Genomic DNA, 17,148 nt, shown 5'->3' on the forward strand with positions numbered 1-17,148 from the left:
GCTTACTGTCTGAGTTCATTCCAAGTGTACAGACCACATTATTAGTCAAAATACTACTTGTGTTCATACCACCTAAATTAATTCTTTCAAAAGATAAATTTAATAATGGTGGAAAATCAGTATCACGTCTCATAAGAACATCATCCGCCGTTTGCTTTAACTGTGCTATAGGAAAACCTCTGTTGGAAAATAAGGAATTGATGAAACAAAACTCATCGATAACATCAGATTCCTTCGATGTCATCCGACTAGCTCTAATGAACTGCCCTTTGGGAATGTTAGAAATAACATGTGTCGGATGACCGCTTTTATAATGGAGATAACCATTATTAAAAGTTTTCTTCCTATGAATAGTACTGTGAATCCTCATCTCATCAAAGTCCCACCTTAAATTGACGTCTAAAAAATCAACTCTGATACCTTTCCCACCTATAACAAACTTAATGTAGGTTGATAAAGAATTGATATAACTAAGAAACACGTCATTATTAACATCACTTTGATCTAAAATAAAAAATAAATCATCAATAAAACGACAAAAAAATACAATTTTAAATTTGTCCATCAACAATGGCATGAAATGGTGTTCCCACATTGCCATGACCACATTTGCATATGCAGGAGCAGCGGGAGACCCCATAGCTGCTCCTTTTCTTTGTCTATAATAGGTTTCTTCAAACAGAAAAAAATTATTTTCTAAGATGATTTCTAAAAATCTACAAATTAAAGAAACAGTATTTGTAGAAAAACCATTATAATGATTAGACAAAAAATCCTGTACTGCCTCAATACCTAAGTCCTGAGGAATGCAGGTGTATAATGACACCACATCTACAGTAAGCATTAAATGTTTGTTTGGATCAAAACAAAATGTAGAAAGAAATGAATTTAATTTATTTAAAAAATGCCAGGAGTCGCGTAAATATGACTTTTCATTGTGAATGGTGGGTCCCAACAAAGCATCAATGACCAAAGCCAACCCTTCAGTTATTGAATGGGATGAAGACACAATTGGTCTGAAAGGGGGGCTGGCCAAAGATTTATGAGATTTCGGAATCCCAAAAAAAACCCCAATTCGTGGCTGGTCTATAACACAAAATTCATATAATTCATGACTGATGTCACCCTCCATCAGAGCTTCATATAAGTATGAATATATAATACGTTGACGCTTATGAATCTCAAAAAGTGAAATAGTGACATATTCATCCCTATTATTTAATAATTTCAAAACCCCTTCACTGTAGGCTACTCTAGTCATCACCACTATGTTATTACCCTTGTCACTTTTCATGAACCTGTATGTGCTACACAAATCTTTTAGCTTTTTCAAAGCTTTACTCTCTGAAACTGTAAGATTATAATTACATTTACGTTTACTGTTAAGCATTACATCAATGTCCTGTATACATATTTCCTCAAAAGTGTTCAAGGTATGGTGCAACTTAGGACAAAAATTGGAAGGTTTAAAAAATACTTTGTTAGTTGTAGACATATCATGCAACAAATATTGTAAATTCAATTTTCTTACATATTTTTTAACATCCACAACAGTTTTTACATAATTAGCCCTCGAGTGAGGAATTTCTTCAAGTGGAGCATGTCCAACAGATCTGCGTTTGACATAGCTTTGTATGTTACGCAGAGATCGCCCCTGATTAGGCGATACGCAATGGAGTAAAGCTGTAGTTTTTTGAGACGGTCTGGATAGGGCATCTGTTTGAGGCCAGTAATCCTCTTTGTGAGGTATTTCTGTGGTCTTTCCAGTTGTTGTAGATGTCTTGTGAGGTACATACCAAAAGGGCGTTGTACTCTATAATGGGTCTAATGAGTGATGAGTTGAGGGGAACAATGACCTCTTTTTTTCTGGATGAGAATCCTTTTGTGATGAGATGAGCCACATAGAAGGATTTCCTGACCACTGTGGCGATGTGATTATCAAAGGAGAGACTACTGTCCACCTGTGTCCCAAGGTCTCCTATCACATTTTCGGCATTAAGTAGACTACAAGCTATGTGGCAGTTCATGGGTACAGAGTTTTCACCAAAGGGGATGACAATACACTTTTTGGCATTGAGCTTCAGGCCATGGCTTTGACACCAGGTATCTGTCTCAATGAGGCCCTTTTGTAGTTTGTCCACATTGTTAGGAGTTTCGATTATGGCTCCTAGTTTACAGTCATCTGCAAACTTTGTTAGCCAAAGACCTTCTGTGTTGGCCTGCACTTCAGAGAAGTAGGTACCAAACAGGAGAGGACCCAGGACTGAACCCTGTGGTACTCCACTTGTCACTGGTCTGATGTCGGATTTGGAATCCACTACTTTCACAGTGTGGGTTCTGTCCATGAGCCAGTTGGCAATCCATCTTGTGACATAGGGATTTATACCTAGTTTAGTGAGCTTATCTATAATTCCAGAGTGGAGGATGATGTTGAAAGCCTTGGCAAGATCTATGTAAGCTGTGTGAACCATTTTACCCTCATCTATGGCTTTGTTGACTGCTTCAAAGAAGTCAATCAGGTTTAGGAGACATGATCTGCCTTTTACAAATCCAAACTGGGTAGGGTCCAGAGTTTGAAGATTACCAATGTCTTTGTTTATGAGTTCCACGATGATACGTTCCATAGTTGAAAATCAAATTTTCTACTTCAGGAAAATTCATCTTTCCATCCATGATATGGTAATTTCGAATTAGCATATAGATTTGGGTGTAGGGTCCTCATGCTGCATGAACTGTATTGCATCAAAATTATCCACAGAGAAGTCTTTTTTTTTGTTTATTTCAGTGAGAGTTGTTTTTGTTAACTCTCTGCACTAAATCAGCAGTGTCCAGTAGTAGCACAGCCCTGTAATAATTGTGTCGTGGCACATACATATGTTCCAGATGCACGTAGGTCAGATCCCTGTACTGCATTTTTCTGCACTGTGGGTCACTGTATTGACATGTACATTTTTGCATCTGTGCTGCTGTACCACAGAGATATTGTAATCTGTCACTAAGGAACACATTCTTCCACACAAGATGAGCATGTTGATATTGTAGTGAGATAAGTAAGTCCCATTATTGTGTATCACACTGACATCAGTGCAATCTGTTTATCATTTTTATAACTGCGCAGTTAGATTTTGCATGTATGCTGTACCTACCAGGTCCTTTGCACAGACTGTAGCACATTCAGCCGTGTGATAGATGCTATGTTTGTAACATCTCACCTTATGGTGCACGCTGACCTGCTCTGATGTGGACAGCTGTAACTATATGCCTTCAGAACATTGCATGCTTGTTTTGTGTGTTATCTACCTGCTGGCTTCTGATATATATGGGCAGAATTTGCTGTGTCTAGAATGTAATTCACCAGTGTACATAGTCTACTGTCCTTTTGGTAGTGTTTGTTTGGTTCGCACCAGTATGTGTCTGGAGCTATGTCGCAGCACAATTGGAGAGTGGGGACTCATTAGTCACAGTCACATTTGTGGCATGTGTGCCATCTATGTTACTGAACAGGCAGTAAGCATCGCTATAGAGGAAGTGAATAAATGTTGCCATTGACTACTTGTTCAACTCAGCCACTTCAGGATTTCAAATGTATTTCCATCTGGTTCATAGCTTTATGATACGCCAGCTGTCTAATACCATTGATCACGATGTGTGGCACCACTGCAGTACCGCGGAGTGATGTCATAGAGTATGAGGAGAATAGCTGGTTCAGTTTGTTAGGACGATGATATACTGTTATTAAATGTCTGTTTCTAACTTTACAAGTGGATTGGTGCCCTCTGAGACTTGGCCTCTAAAGATTTGAGAGACATTGCGCCTGTAAGCCATTTGCATTACCACTATATCCATGCTGATGTTTGATTTATTTAAGCATCAGAATGGTATAACACCAGCGGTTTGCCATGACAGATTACAGTGTATGTTGCTTACATTATGGCTTCACTAAACACATCCATAGATGTGAATGTTTACTCTTAGTATACTTCGGCTGTACTATGTCCAATTTACTCATGCTAGGTTTCTTAAAAGGCTTCCATGTTATTATTATTCCATACTCTAGTTTGGGTCTAATGTAATTTATAAACAATATTCATCACTTCTGATTTCCTAGACTTTATAAACCTTTTATACAGCCTATAGTTTTATAACTATTGTTAAACAAGTGGTTGATATGATCAGGAAAACTCAAAGCTGAGTCTACCGATATGTTTAGGTCCTTAAATGAACCCACTGTTTCAATCACTGTGTGTTGCATTAAATATTCACTCTACAGTATATGTCTCCAAAATCTGATATGCTTAGCTGTTGTTGTTTTTCAATATATTATTCTCATCTACGCAAAGGATCAATTTAGTCAAATTATTTTGCAGACATGTCCTATCTGTAATAGAGTGTAATCATTAATCTAGCAAGGATGAAAAGGATACATTATCTCCTTCACATAGCGGTTGTTTCTTTGATTAATACTAGTGAAATAACAGAGATATACTTAACAGATGCTGCAAAGCATCACACAGCACTGGCTGACACTGACATATGGGTCTGTGAATAAAATTCTGCTGATACTAACAGGTTATTATACAGGTTAAGCCCTTCCTTTTCCATCTTTGATTACCTGATTAATAATGGTTAAGTCCTTCCTACTGCATCTGTAAAGGAATGAGCAGCAGCACAGTGCTAAGATCTTTACCTTGCTTCAGCATATGGGGCCCAATCTAACCTCTGGTCACATCATGTGTGCAATTTGCATGTTATCCAAATATCTGTATCATTTTTTTCTGGGTACTTTGGATTCTTCCCCAAAACATAATATCACAGTTCTATAATATATAATATTTTATGTGGGTACGCATCACTGGACCACTGCACACCCCCTGAACTTATATATACCAATTCCACAGTCACACAACACTGGGAAAAGGAGAAATTTGCAAAAACAGTGCTTTATGGTCTCAGGTAATCATTGTTTTCACAAGAACAAGAGCAAGTGTAATGGCTAGGCTCTCCACTTCACAGACACAGGGTACATAGTTTGATTCTGATCTCTGGTCACTGCCAGGTTATTTGCTAGGTTCCTAAAAGTCTACAGTCCATTTGCTTAGTAGTTACCTATGAAACATATATTGAGGAAACATAGGATAGCCTTTGAATGGCTTCACTAAATACTCTCTCTCTGACTGGATTCACTAAATACATTCTCTCTCGCTGTCTGTATATAGAGAGACAAATATAAGTGCAGTATTTTAAATCAAACAACTGAGATATCGATAACCATAATGTTGATGCATTAACGTGAACAACAAAACATTGACAGGCTACTGAGCATTCTCTGGTGATTAACCTCAGAACATGCAAAATAAAAATACATTTTTTTTTTTTGCACAGGGAAGGACCTCCTGCTCTTCTCATGTGGAGATCTGTCCCCCCATACCTTCTGCTAATTAACTCAGTGATCACACAATCCCAAAGGAAATGGCATAGTCCCCTACCCAGGGATTGTTGACTGTTGATCCTGCACACCTGTTGACCATCTGTAGATCTCAACCAAAGCATGTTAGCCAAACAAATGTCAATATTTGCACGTCATTCAAAAGTACCAAACCTATATATTGATATATGCATAGCTATATATGTATATCTATATTATATATGCGTGTGTGTGTGTGTGTGTGTGTGTGTGTGTGTGTGTGTGTGTGTGTGTGTATATATATATATATATGTATACACACACACACACACACACACACACACACACACTGAGAGAGAGAGAGAGATTACATTTATCCTAGCCTTGTGTGCCTGGGATTAGTTGACTTATTCAATTAATGTCTCTATAAAATCACCGCTTCTTCCTTGTTTACTTGTTTTTCTATGAAAAATATAAATCAGTTCTTGTTATTGTCAAAAATGTAATGGGATATGTCCTACCACTGCTTTTGACGTAGTCATAACCAGTTCATCTGAGTCTTTTAATGTAGAAGATAATTTTATATATATATATATATATATATATATATATATATATATGTGTATATATATACAAGGTAAAAATAGGTTGCAAGATGAATTACCACACACAAAAATAAACTCTGAAATTTTCTCTTCTAGGTATTATCCAAGGTCTTCAATATGACACTGGATCCGATTTTTCGCTATGTGCTGCATGATACTCAGTAAGAAAGCATTTGAATTGCAATTATTTTAGTCTGCTTGGTTAAAATGCAGCACATATTTTTAAATAGCTGGTTTTCTTTTCCAGACCTCTTGTACCTGTAACTGAGGTTGGACTTTTTCAAGCTTGCACCAGCCTGCTGGCAGCCATGTTGAATGATAAAGCCCAAAGCTTGGGAGGACAACTTCATATTGAAAGGCTTTTTCTTTTTTCCCTGATTTGGACAGTGGGAGGAGTTCTACATGGGGCTGAAAAGAAACGTTTTAATGACATCCTTCAAGCTCATACAACAGTGTAAGTAATATATTCTGGGTATGTTAGATGATGTAACCCCATTCATTGCTCTCATTACTGTTGCTAATAATTCGTCTGCATAGTTAAACTGTATGTAGCTACAGGACAGACACTTTTCCTTGATAATACATTTCCTTTGCTCAGTTGAAGTAAATATTTCAAAACATTTTTACTACTTTAAGTCTCAGCCGAAAAGGAGTTATTCCCAGCACCATGACAGAGAGAGATAAAATCCTGGTAGTGCCAAGACAAACCATGTCTGATTCACAGCATGGGTGTCTGAGGTGCAAGGAAGGGGAGGAAGGGTATGTCCATCCTGGGGGGTATGACTTTGGACACATCAATGACTTAAATCCCTGATGGGGGCTGGGGATCGCAAGCAGCATTTGTTCTCTTGGGGGGCAGGACTCAAGCTATGGCACCTCAAAAACAGAATGAGATGGAGGCAGACAGGAAGGCAAGCAAACATAGGATGAAAGATACTCTCCAGCACCACAGTGTTGCTGCCTAGTCTCTTCTCTGTGAAAGGCAGGAGTCACAATTAGCCTGGATTCTGTCTAAGGCATGGGTCACAATTAGCCTGGATTCTGTCAAAGGCATGGGTCACAATTAGCCTGGATTCTGTTAAAGGCATGGGTCACAATTAGCCTGGATTCTGTCAAAGGCATGGGTCACAATTAGCCTGGATTCTGTCAAAGGCATGGGTCACAATTAGCCTGGATTCTGTCTAAGGCATGGGTCACAATTAGCCTGGATTCTGTCTAAGACATGGGTCACAATTAGCCTGGATTCTGTCTAAGGCATGGGTCACAATTAGCCTGGATTCTGTCAAAGGCATGGGTCACAATTAGCCTGGATTTTGTCTAAGGCGTGGGTCACAATTAGCCTGGATTCTGTCTAAGGCATGGGTCACAATTAGCCTGGATTCTGTCTAAGGCATGGGTCACAATTAGCCGGGATTCGGTCAAAGGCATGGGTCACAATTAGCCTGGATTCTGTCTAAGGCATGGGTCACAATTAGCCTGGATTCTGTCTAAGGCATGGGTCACAATTAGCCTGGATTCTGTCAAAGGCATGGGTCACAATTAGCCTGGATTCTGTCTAAGGCATGGGTCACAATTAGCCTGGATTCTGTCTAAGGCATGGGTCACAATTAGCCTGGATGAGACTAAGGCATGGGTCACAATTAGCCTGGATGAGACTAAGGCAGGTTCTGTAGACTCAGCGGAGAAGGAGTACTAACAGCTGCTGATAGTCAGCTATAGAGAGCCAAAAAGACTGCAAAAGAAAAGATACTTGTTAATTTGATGGGTGAGAGAAAACTGTATTTTATGTCTGCATGTACAGTAACTTTAAAAAATGCAGAGCATACATCTCACCTGTCCAGGTCCTCACAAAATGTCCAGATTTCTAGCTCATATTTTTGGTCTGTTCCCCATAAAATGTGTAGTTTTCTTGCAAATCAATGAGGACTGAAGTCACAAAATAATGATATACATTTGAGTTCCAGACTTTATATATATTTCAGAAAATGCATGATAACACAAATTATGTTATTCTAGGAACTTTCTAAGAGCAATATTTAAAATCTGTCCATATTTTTGCCCCCCAGCTATTATTTTAGGTGCTGTCCAAATTTCTTGTGCTAAGAGCTTGAGAAGTATGGGAAAGGATGCAGAAAGTCCTAGTAAAATGGTAATTAGTTGCAGAAAGAAACCTCTAATTCTGCAGAGGTTAAAATCCAACCCTGATATTTTTGTTGAAGTTGCATATATTTCATTTCATTTATATTATTCTCCTTTCTTACGTTGATTTTTGTCCAAACCTCTTTTCCACAAAACAGGATATTTTCCTTTCAAATATGTCAAAAAGAGACTATGAACTGTGATAAAGTTAGAAATCTTGATAAACCAATATGAGTGCATATAGGTGCAGAAAAAAAACTTGCAGTTACAACACAGTGAAAAATGTATCTATTTCCTTAATTTATTTTCACCATCCTGCTGTGAATGTTTTCTTTTATTTTATGAATTTAGACTATTATTTTTGCAAGACTATTTTCTCCTATTAAGTTTTATGTGTGAAAACAAAACAATACATACTCATAAAATAAAAGCAGATCTTCAGTTTCTTTGCTAAAGCTAATGTATTTTATTTATTGGGATTAAAAAACATATAAGTAATGCATTAAAGAACATATAGCTATAGCTGAGACATCAAAGAATTCAGTTTCATGCAAGCAATGATGGCATTAAGATTTTAAAACCACAAGTGGGATGCTCAATGCTTACATACTTTTAAGGTACTGCAATATAAAAAAATCTAAGTATTAACCTTCCCAAAAAAGTGATTCATAAAAACAAAACAATATAAACACTTACATCTACAAATCTGGGGGTGCAACGTAATGTTGAACATCGCATTTCACACATACGGTGTTAGACTCACTTCACTAATAACTCCTATGATAAGAAATGGCACCATTACATATTTCTTACACAATTCTGTACAGTTCACTTTTTAATTAAATGAATTTTCAATATTACAAGTTTTCATTGTTATGAGTTTTTAGTGAACTGGGTTCAGTATTATGAATTTCAATGTTATGACTTTCAGCGTTATAATAGGGAACCCATTTGACATATCAGTGAAGCAGAGCAAAAACCTAGTCTGGAGTGGTTTCCTCTTTCTCAGATTCCAGAAGAATCCCTGACAGTTAGCTCATGCTGCTATTTGCTGGTTACATTAGCTGTTCTTTACATATCAGTGCTTGTCCTTCTAGTCTGTTCCCTCCCTACTGATAAGTATAGAATCTGGACCATGAGGCCATATTGGTGGAAAAAATGGTCCAGGCATAGATCAGGGCCTATCTCTTGGAACAGGAAGTATTTACATATCTGTGTTGTGCCTAAGTTTTCTAACTCATTTCCAGGGAAAGGAGAGAACTGAGATCCCTACATATGGACTGGTTGGATGAAAGGACTAATCAGAAGCAAATCACTTCATACTTTGGCTATGCATTTAGAAATGTAAATAATTAGATAGTTTCAATTAAAATACTAACAAAATACTTTCATTTCCTCCCTAGGATCTTCCTCAAAACTGCAATAGAAAAGGGCATATCTTTAAAACTAACTATTACAAATAAAGTATATACATTAATCCAGAGAATTTTCAACAGTCATACGTGTGAAATCAAATCAAATAACCTCCAGCCCTGTTTTATTATCCCTTCCTGCTTATGTAGGTCCATTCTATAAAGTTGATGTCTGGTATAACCTGTCAGATTAACTGACCAGGGTGATCAGCATTCTTCTGTACCATGTCTAATGTACAGTGTGAACGGTATCCCTTGCACTAGTGACCAGAGTGCAGTGTGGTCAGCATCCCTCATACCAGTGACTAGTGTACTGTCATGATGACTTGAAATGTCACAGCCCTAAAGATCTCCAAATGCATGAGGCAAATGTGAGGTTGGAATCCCCCAAATGCCATTGTGTTTGCCATATCTATTGTGTTTCATACTGCAATTTAAAAATCTTTTTTCTGCCTTTCTGACCACTGTTCATAATAAAGCCTTTGTTTTCCATAACTGATTCCAGGATGTACTGTTGGCTGCTGTGGTGACTGCCTTACTGTTATTTGTGCTGTTTTTGGCAGCTAAATTGTTCTGTTGCTGTGTTATTTTGATAGGCAGGTACATGGCTGTGCTTGTGTGCAGCTTGTGACCAAAACATCATGCTTCTGCAGAATTGCACATACCTGTGATATTGTAGGTGCCCCTTCCTCAGAGCACACATCTGTTGGAGCATACCTCATATGCAAAGCAGTAGGCACCCTTGTCCTGCTTCTGCTTTGCATACACATTACTGTGGTATATGTGTCAGGCTGTGAGCATCGTGTCAGACTTCTGCCTATTTGCATATACTCATATAACTGTGGCTTTGCACTGTTGACTTCAACTCTGCAAAACCTGTATGTTAAGGCTGTATCTATCTGCATGAGTCGAGCAGGAAGAAAATCCCACTGACTGTCACAGGAGTCTGCAAAGACTTATGACAGAGAAGTTAGTGGGTTCTTGTTTCATTGCTAGATTGTGTAGCAGCTGCGATTCGTCACCACTAATGGCACACTTCTCTTTGTGTTTTCGTTCTGCACATCAGGATGGCGCCTCAGAGCCACACTTACCTCAGCACCTGCCTGCTCCTGCCCTGGACAAGGCTACGGTTGTGATGTGTGAGCTGAAAGAAGTGCTTTGCTGAGGGGGAAATTCTTCCTGCTTACTGGCAGGTAGCCCACCTCAGCTCTGTACCCTGGCTTAGCCAGATCTGGAGTAGATGGCTGAGGTGCCAGTTGGTTGGTTAACCAAGAACTGACATACTGGCTTGCAGAATATCAGCTACTCCTTCAGCAGACTGCAAATTCAACTAGCTGGCTAATGCCATTGGGCCACCAGATATAGGTAGAATCCATTTCACAGGCTACCCAGTCCCAGAACCTCCATCTATTGAGTCACAGTAATATTCTTCTGCATTGGCCAGCAGCTAGTTTGCAGCAGCACCCAATACTGTCCCCATTCACCTCTCTGTCTATTTGTTTGTGGGGATCCCATGTCTCCCCCTTCTGGTAACTGTGCAGTCATCTCCATCTGTCTGCCTGGTTATATGTGTTTGTGTGATATCTCTGCCTACCCCCCCCTACTTTCCTACAATTCTCTACCTTTCACCCCTCCATCTTCACTTCTCTATGTATGTAAAATGAGGGTCCTCTCCCAACACAAAATGTCTCCTATTTGCAATTGCGGCCTACTTTCCGTTTATGTTTTTTTACTGTGTGTTCCTCCGCTTGTAGTTTCCTTTTTCATCCCTTCCTGTACTCCCTTTTCTATCCCTTTCACAGAAACAGTAAGGTGTCCAGCTAGCTGAATACCAGTTGAGTGGTCTTTCCTATGTGTTATATGCCATTCCTCTGCTGCACACAAGAACAACAGAAGCAGCTTGCCATTTCAGGTGCCTATGCATGCTATCTGATACATACCTCATAAGCGTTCTTGTCAGGCTTCTACAAGGGATCATGACAGTAGTACCTTGCCCTTCTTTGTATGCTTTCATCTACATTGTTGTGCTTCACTTATGCTGTTTCCTTACTGAAACACAGCTATCTGCCTGCAATATGGCACCATCTAGTTATCCATTTTAATTTTTCACAGCAGTGTATTATCACTGTGCAGGGAAAGCAGTTCACTACTCAGAAGTGGAACTGTATGGATCTTGGTCCTAGTGTCCCTATAAAATGAGATTATAATGCCTCAGCCACTCTTTCAAAAAAATAGATGGCAGCATAATGAATAAAACTGCAAGTAGGTTAGTTTGAACATAGCAGTTAATAAAATTATGAACTCATGTTAGTGTCCGCTGAAGCTAGTGGAACACATGAGCCAAGAAAGCATGGATACACAGTGCCCCACTACTGGACCTATGTTGCAGCTCAGACCAGAGTTGTAGGGAGCTTAGTTATTGTGGAAACGTGAACTTTCTCCCTTGTTGGGCCCATGTTAAAGCTTGCCTGGGAGATACGACAGGTTGTGTTTTGATCACTTCAGTTCAGTCATTAGTCATTCAATGAATTCTATCCTATTTCATCCATCCATCCATCCATCCATCCATCCAGCTGTTGGGTATTAAGCCTCTTGTCAGATGTAATCTGGCAACCTGCTAGTGCTGTTATCCTTGAGCTCCTTCAGAATTTTCCTCCCATAAATCCCCTGTGCACTCACTAACTACAGCTCCTATTTGCTGCCATAGAAAGGACTGTCCAAATTGCATCTAAGCTCAGTGTTTTTTCTTCAGAAATACCTCTCAAATGCTATAGTAATATTTATAGTTATTTCTAGAGATAATGTCTTGTTTTAATAAGAGTTATTTACATTTAAGTTTTTGTGTGTGTGTGTGTGTGTGTGTGTGTGTGTGTGTGTGTGTGTGTGTGTGTGTGTGTGTGTGTGTGTGTGTGTGTATGTGGTGTGCTTGGTGCTAGAATACCTGGAGACAGATGTATTATATGCACAGCTTTTAATCACAAGTCTTTGCTGGACTACAGAAACCGATTAATATTAAAAGGACTCCTTCCCCCGGACTACTACTCCACTTCTGGAGACAACCAGGTAAAGAAAAGAGAAAAAGAAAAAGAGAAAGAGCAGAGGAAAAGAAAGCCAAAAGAAGTGGGGCCATCTTCAAATCCCTACGTTCTGGAGGATGGAGAAGAACAGCTTCTACCAGCACCAGCTGTGATGCAAAACCTCTGCCTGCAGTCTGTCAAACTATAGTTATTAGAGACAAATTTCCTGTTTATCAGTTCAACGGGTATTCTTCTGAGAAGGAGCTGTCCCATTTTCTCTCTTCTAGACCACCTTTTTCATCTTCTCTAAAGTCTGTCACATCCTGTTGGAGCTGTACACAAGCTGATTGGGAACCAATGATGAAATTATTTTTGAACTTTTATAAAGTGCAGATAGAGCTGGGTGTTACTCTATCCCCCTCTGTTTCAAAGGCAGATCGGGTAGCCCCCACCTCCACTCTCAGTTGTGGCACCAGTGGTTTTGGAGATGACTCATTTTCTTGAGTCTGTCTACTCAGCACTGACAGGTGCAGTTAACTTAGTGGTGACAGACATGCATTTCTTTCCACTCAACAGCAACACCTTATGCATTTAGTGAATCCTGGGTAAATTTGCTTAATGACTGGCTTTTGGCACTGCCCTCAGCAACAACTTTCCTGAGGCCATTCTTTGAGGTGATGTCGTTGGTTTTCAATGCATCAGCACTGGTCACTATCTTGAGGCTGTCTGGATCTTCAATGACAGGACATCCCTCCTCAGTGCTACTTATGTTGGCTTCCCCTGGGAAGGATGTGGCTCCAGGTCAGGGCTTCCCAATGCCAGTTTATTTAGTCTTGGCCTTTCAGGCTATGGAGAGGATGGTAGCCTCCCCTATTAGGCAATGGACATAACCTCCACTGATACCAGCTCCATCCCTTGACAACCTCTTGTCAGCCCTTCATGGTTCCCTAGAAGAGGACAGAATGGAAAGTTTTGACAAACTCTTGCAGCTTCACTTAGAGTCCCCAGAAAGAGGATGTGCACCAGGAGGCATGTGTATGACCCTACTGAGTTCTTAACATCAAACACTGATTTCCATGAATGAGAGGTCACCCCATAATACCCTCCAGAAGACATCACTTTTGGCAAGATCCTTGAATTAATGAGGCAGAAATAATCTTTTCCAATTGATCCACTTTATCAAGATGAGGCTTACCATTCTGCAAACTCTACCTCTCATGGGTGGCCCTCCTGCCAACTGTCTTATTGATTTAGCCCCCAGTTGAACATGGTAGGAACTAGACACTAGTGAGGTAAATTCATGCGAGTGTGTCAAAATACTATGTCCATTTAAAGATAAGCAGCATTGATCTAGAGGTCTTTTGGCAGCCACCAGAGAGAGATACTGATGAAATAGCTGTTGTCCATAAACCAAAGAGTCTAGAGTACTGGTAATAATGGAGAAGAGAGCTTACATTTCAGGTGTTTATGCCCCAAGGGCATTAAATTATGCACTGCATATTAACAACTTACAAAGAGATTGAGCGCAACAAGCTGTGGATTCTGTGCACAAACGACCCACTGCCGAGTCAGAAAAACAGCTAAAGACTACTTTGGGTACCATGTTGAACATTACTAATCTGTCCACACACCTACTATATAATTTAGCCAATGGTGTGGAAAGAGCAGCTGGCACAAGCTTCACCGTACGGCAGCATGCATGATTTCATCTTAGCAATTCTGTGTGCAATTTTAATGCATTCTTCACCAGTGACCCTTGTCAGCAAACAGATTAAGACCCTGTCTGCCATAGGTATTAGACTTGAGACCCTTCAAAGATCCTTTAACAAAAATCAGAAAGGATCCTAATCTGTATGGATCAGAAAACCTCAGCATCAATCAGGGGTGCTCATGAGCGAAGTGGACCCTTTGATGGACACTGACCACAAGGTCATGGAAGTCCACAAAACTAGGGATTTAAGGGTCCCCTTTCTGGCAAACAGACATAACATCCCTAAAAGAAAGTTCTGTGATAAAATAAATGAACAAAAAGGCTAAATTCTGGTCCTACAGGTGTTTTGCTGATCCATTTTAAGTATATGTGGTTGTTTGGTGAGGTGTTTTTTCAGTAACATCCCTAAAAGCTTAAACAACTGTCCACCTCTGGAGGCAGTTCAGGGATGTTTTATCCCTCCATTCATCTGTGAGGATGACCATCACACAGTACAAACAGGTGCAGAACATAATATCCAGATGCTATACTATACTCTTGTCTCATCTCTCAGCCACCAGCTACAGATACTTTCCGACATTCCACCCAGCCAACTCAAAGAGGTAAAAAGAGAGGTTTTGATTCTCCAACAAAAAAGAGTCCTCTAGGATGTTATCCCAGACTAGATAGGGTCAGTAAACTATTGCAGATTATTTTTATTAGCAAAGAAGAACATGGACCTCAGGCTAATTCTGGATTTCAGTATACTAAACTTTTAGGTGAAAAACACTCCATTCAGAATGGTTACGCAGCAAGCAAATTTACCCTGTCTGAAGGCTAATGACTGGATGTGTTTGACACATGTTCAGGATTCCTATCTCCATGTAAAGATTGCAAAACAGTCTAGAAGGTAACTGCTCTTTCGGCTTTGGGCCAACCATTTTCAGTTCAGAACATTGCCCTTTGGTGTCACCATAGTCCCCAAGGTGTTCATCAAGTGCATGGAGTAGCTGCATCTCATCTGTGACTCACAAGGATCTATGTGTGTGCTCCCATACTGAGATAATTGGCTTCTTGCTGTGTCAACCACTGAGTTCCTACTATCAGCAGAGATTACATTTTACAGCTCTGCCAAACCTCAGGTGTTTCAGTAATTTGCAAAAAAATGTCTTCAACCTACACAAAAAATTACCTTTATCAGTGGCCATCTGGATACAAAAACTTGCAGAGTCAGTCTTCCCCCAGGCAGAAGTCAATCTATCAATGTTGCAATTCAAGCGTTCTTACAAAAACACACTCTGCAAGCATCATTGTTTCTCAGAAGTTTAGTTCTGATGGCTGTCTCAGTTATTGTGGTTACTCCACACACATTTTCACATGAAGATACTGCAGTGGATGTTCTCAACACAGTGGCCTCAACTATCAGGTTATCCATTGACATCTGTTCACATAACACAGGCCTGCAGACTTCACATTAGGTGGTGGTTGATGCTCCCATTCATTTCTGTAGATTGGCCATTTGTACTACCATCTCCATCAGTGAGAGTAACCACTGATACTTCCTCAGCGGGGTGGGGAAGGTATTTCAAGGAGAGGTCAGTCCAAAGAGTATGGATACAAGCAGAGGCCAATCTATACATCAACATCCTGGAGAAGAATGTAATTCTCCTAGACCTGCAGGAACCTCCTCCCTCCTGGAGTTATAGCTCTTCAATCAGACAATGAAACCAAATCTTATCACCTATGCAGAGAGGCCATGAGAGGTTTTCAGTGAGCAGTAGATTCACATTACTTTCTAGATGCAATGAATATTCCAGGGAAAGTCAGCAGTCTAGCACATAAGTTCAGCATGTATGTTCTTAGCATAATGCAAGATCCTTTTTATCCTAGCCCATCAAATAAGACATCAATCCCTCTTTCCCCTACCCAGATTGTCATCATGTTCCAGGGGACTTGCAGACTAAACTGGAGCTCTTCAGTTTTTACTGATCAATATGACAGTTACGATTATGCCTTTCTGGCTGGCAAATTTGATCTGGTTAGTGAGGGCACAGGGGAACTATGGGAGTAAAATTCTGAATGAGAGGAAGGCTAGAAGCTCTAACAGATGGCCAGATCAGATTCAATAAATGGCTTGGTACCCAACTGTTATATCAGTCAGACTAGAACGAAAAGGATCTAGCATTATATTAAGTATATAACTTCTTTGTTTTCTAAATCAGATATATGGGTCTGTATTAGGTCAACAAAATGGTATTCTGGTGAACACATAATCATCAACCAATAATCAGCAAAACCCACTTGTGATTCATTGATTTCACTAGAGGCAATGAAATAGTTGCCCAAAGCACAATGGACAAGTACAGAACTTTGCCCTTTTCGTCCACTGTAGTGCGGTCTCAGAGTTGGTATATATAGTTGGGGGGTGGTTTGATTTTACTTTATGTTAGTCTATTCTGCTTTGAGCAACTATTTCATTGCCATTAGTAAGTTCAGCAAATTGCTGATGCAATTTTTGCTGATTGATGATTAGTTGTTTGCCGGAATGCCATTTCGGCTAACTAATATGGACCCAGATATACTTATATTTGATATATAAAATTAGTGGCACTTAATGTGTCTCAGATACTTTGATTCTTTTGAATTTAAAGGGTTCTACTGAACTCATCAAAATGCCAGAAACACAGCATTTTTTCAGGTGGTCAAGCCCACTGCATCCCCACGAGGGGATGTACCCACCACAGACAGCATCACAATTTTAACTATACCAACTCTGAGATTCACATTAGTGGAGAAAATGACAAATTTCCTTACCCACTCTCAGTTTATGTTTACAAAATACACACTCTGTTGTAACTTAACTCATTTGTGCTGATAGCAT

The 17,148-nt window shown here is 39.7% G+C and overlaps 1 protein-coding gene across 1 annotated transcript in view; it reads left to right on the forward strand.

The window, feature by feature from the left end:
* The window catches only part of LOC122814238 (dynein axonemal heavy chain 5-like), a 3,525,594-nt gene that overhangs the window by 1,807,025 nt on the left and 1,701,421 nt on the right, over positions 1 to 17,148 (forward strand). The window contains exons 61-62 of the mRNA XM_044086840.1: positions 6,106 to 6,170; positions 6,257 to 6,463. Coding sequence (XP_043942775.1) covers positions 6,106 to 6,170; positions 6,257 to 6,463 — 272 coding nt within the window. The remainder of the gene's footprint in view (positions 1 to 6,105; positions 6,171 to 6,256; positions 6,464 to 17,148) is intronic.

This window comes from Protopterus annectens, chromosome 1.part1, assembly GCF_019279795.1.
Source record: "Protopterus annectens isolate FY-2018-M chromosome 1.part1, PAN1.0, whole genome shotgun sequence".
Classification (NCBI taxonomy): domain Eukaryota; kingdom Metazoa; phylum Chordata; order Ceratodontiformes; family Protopteridae; genus Protopterus; species Protopterus annectens.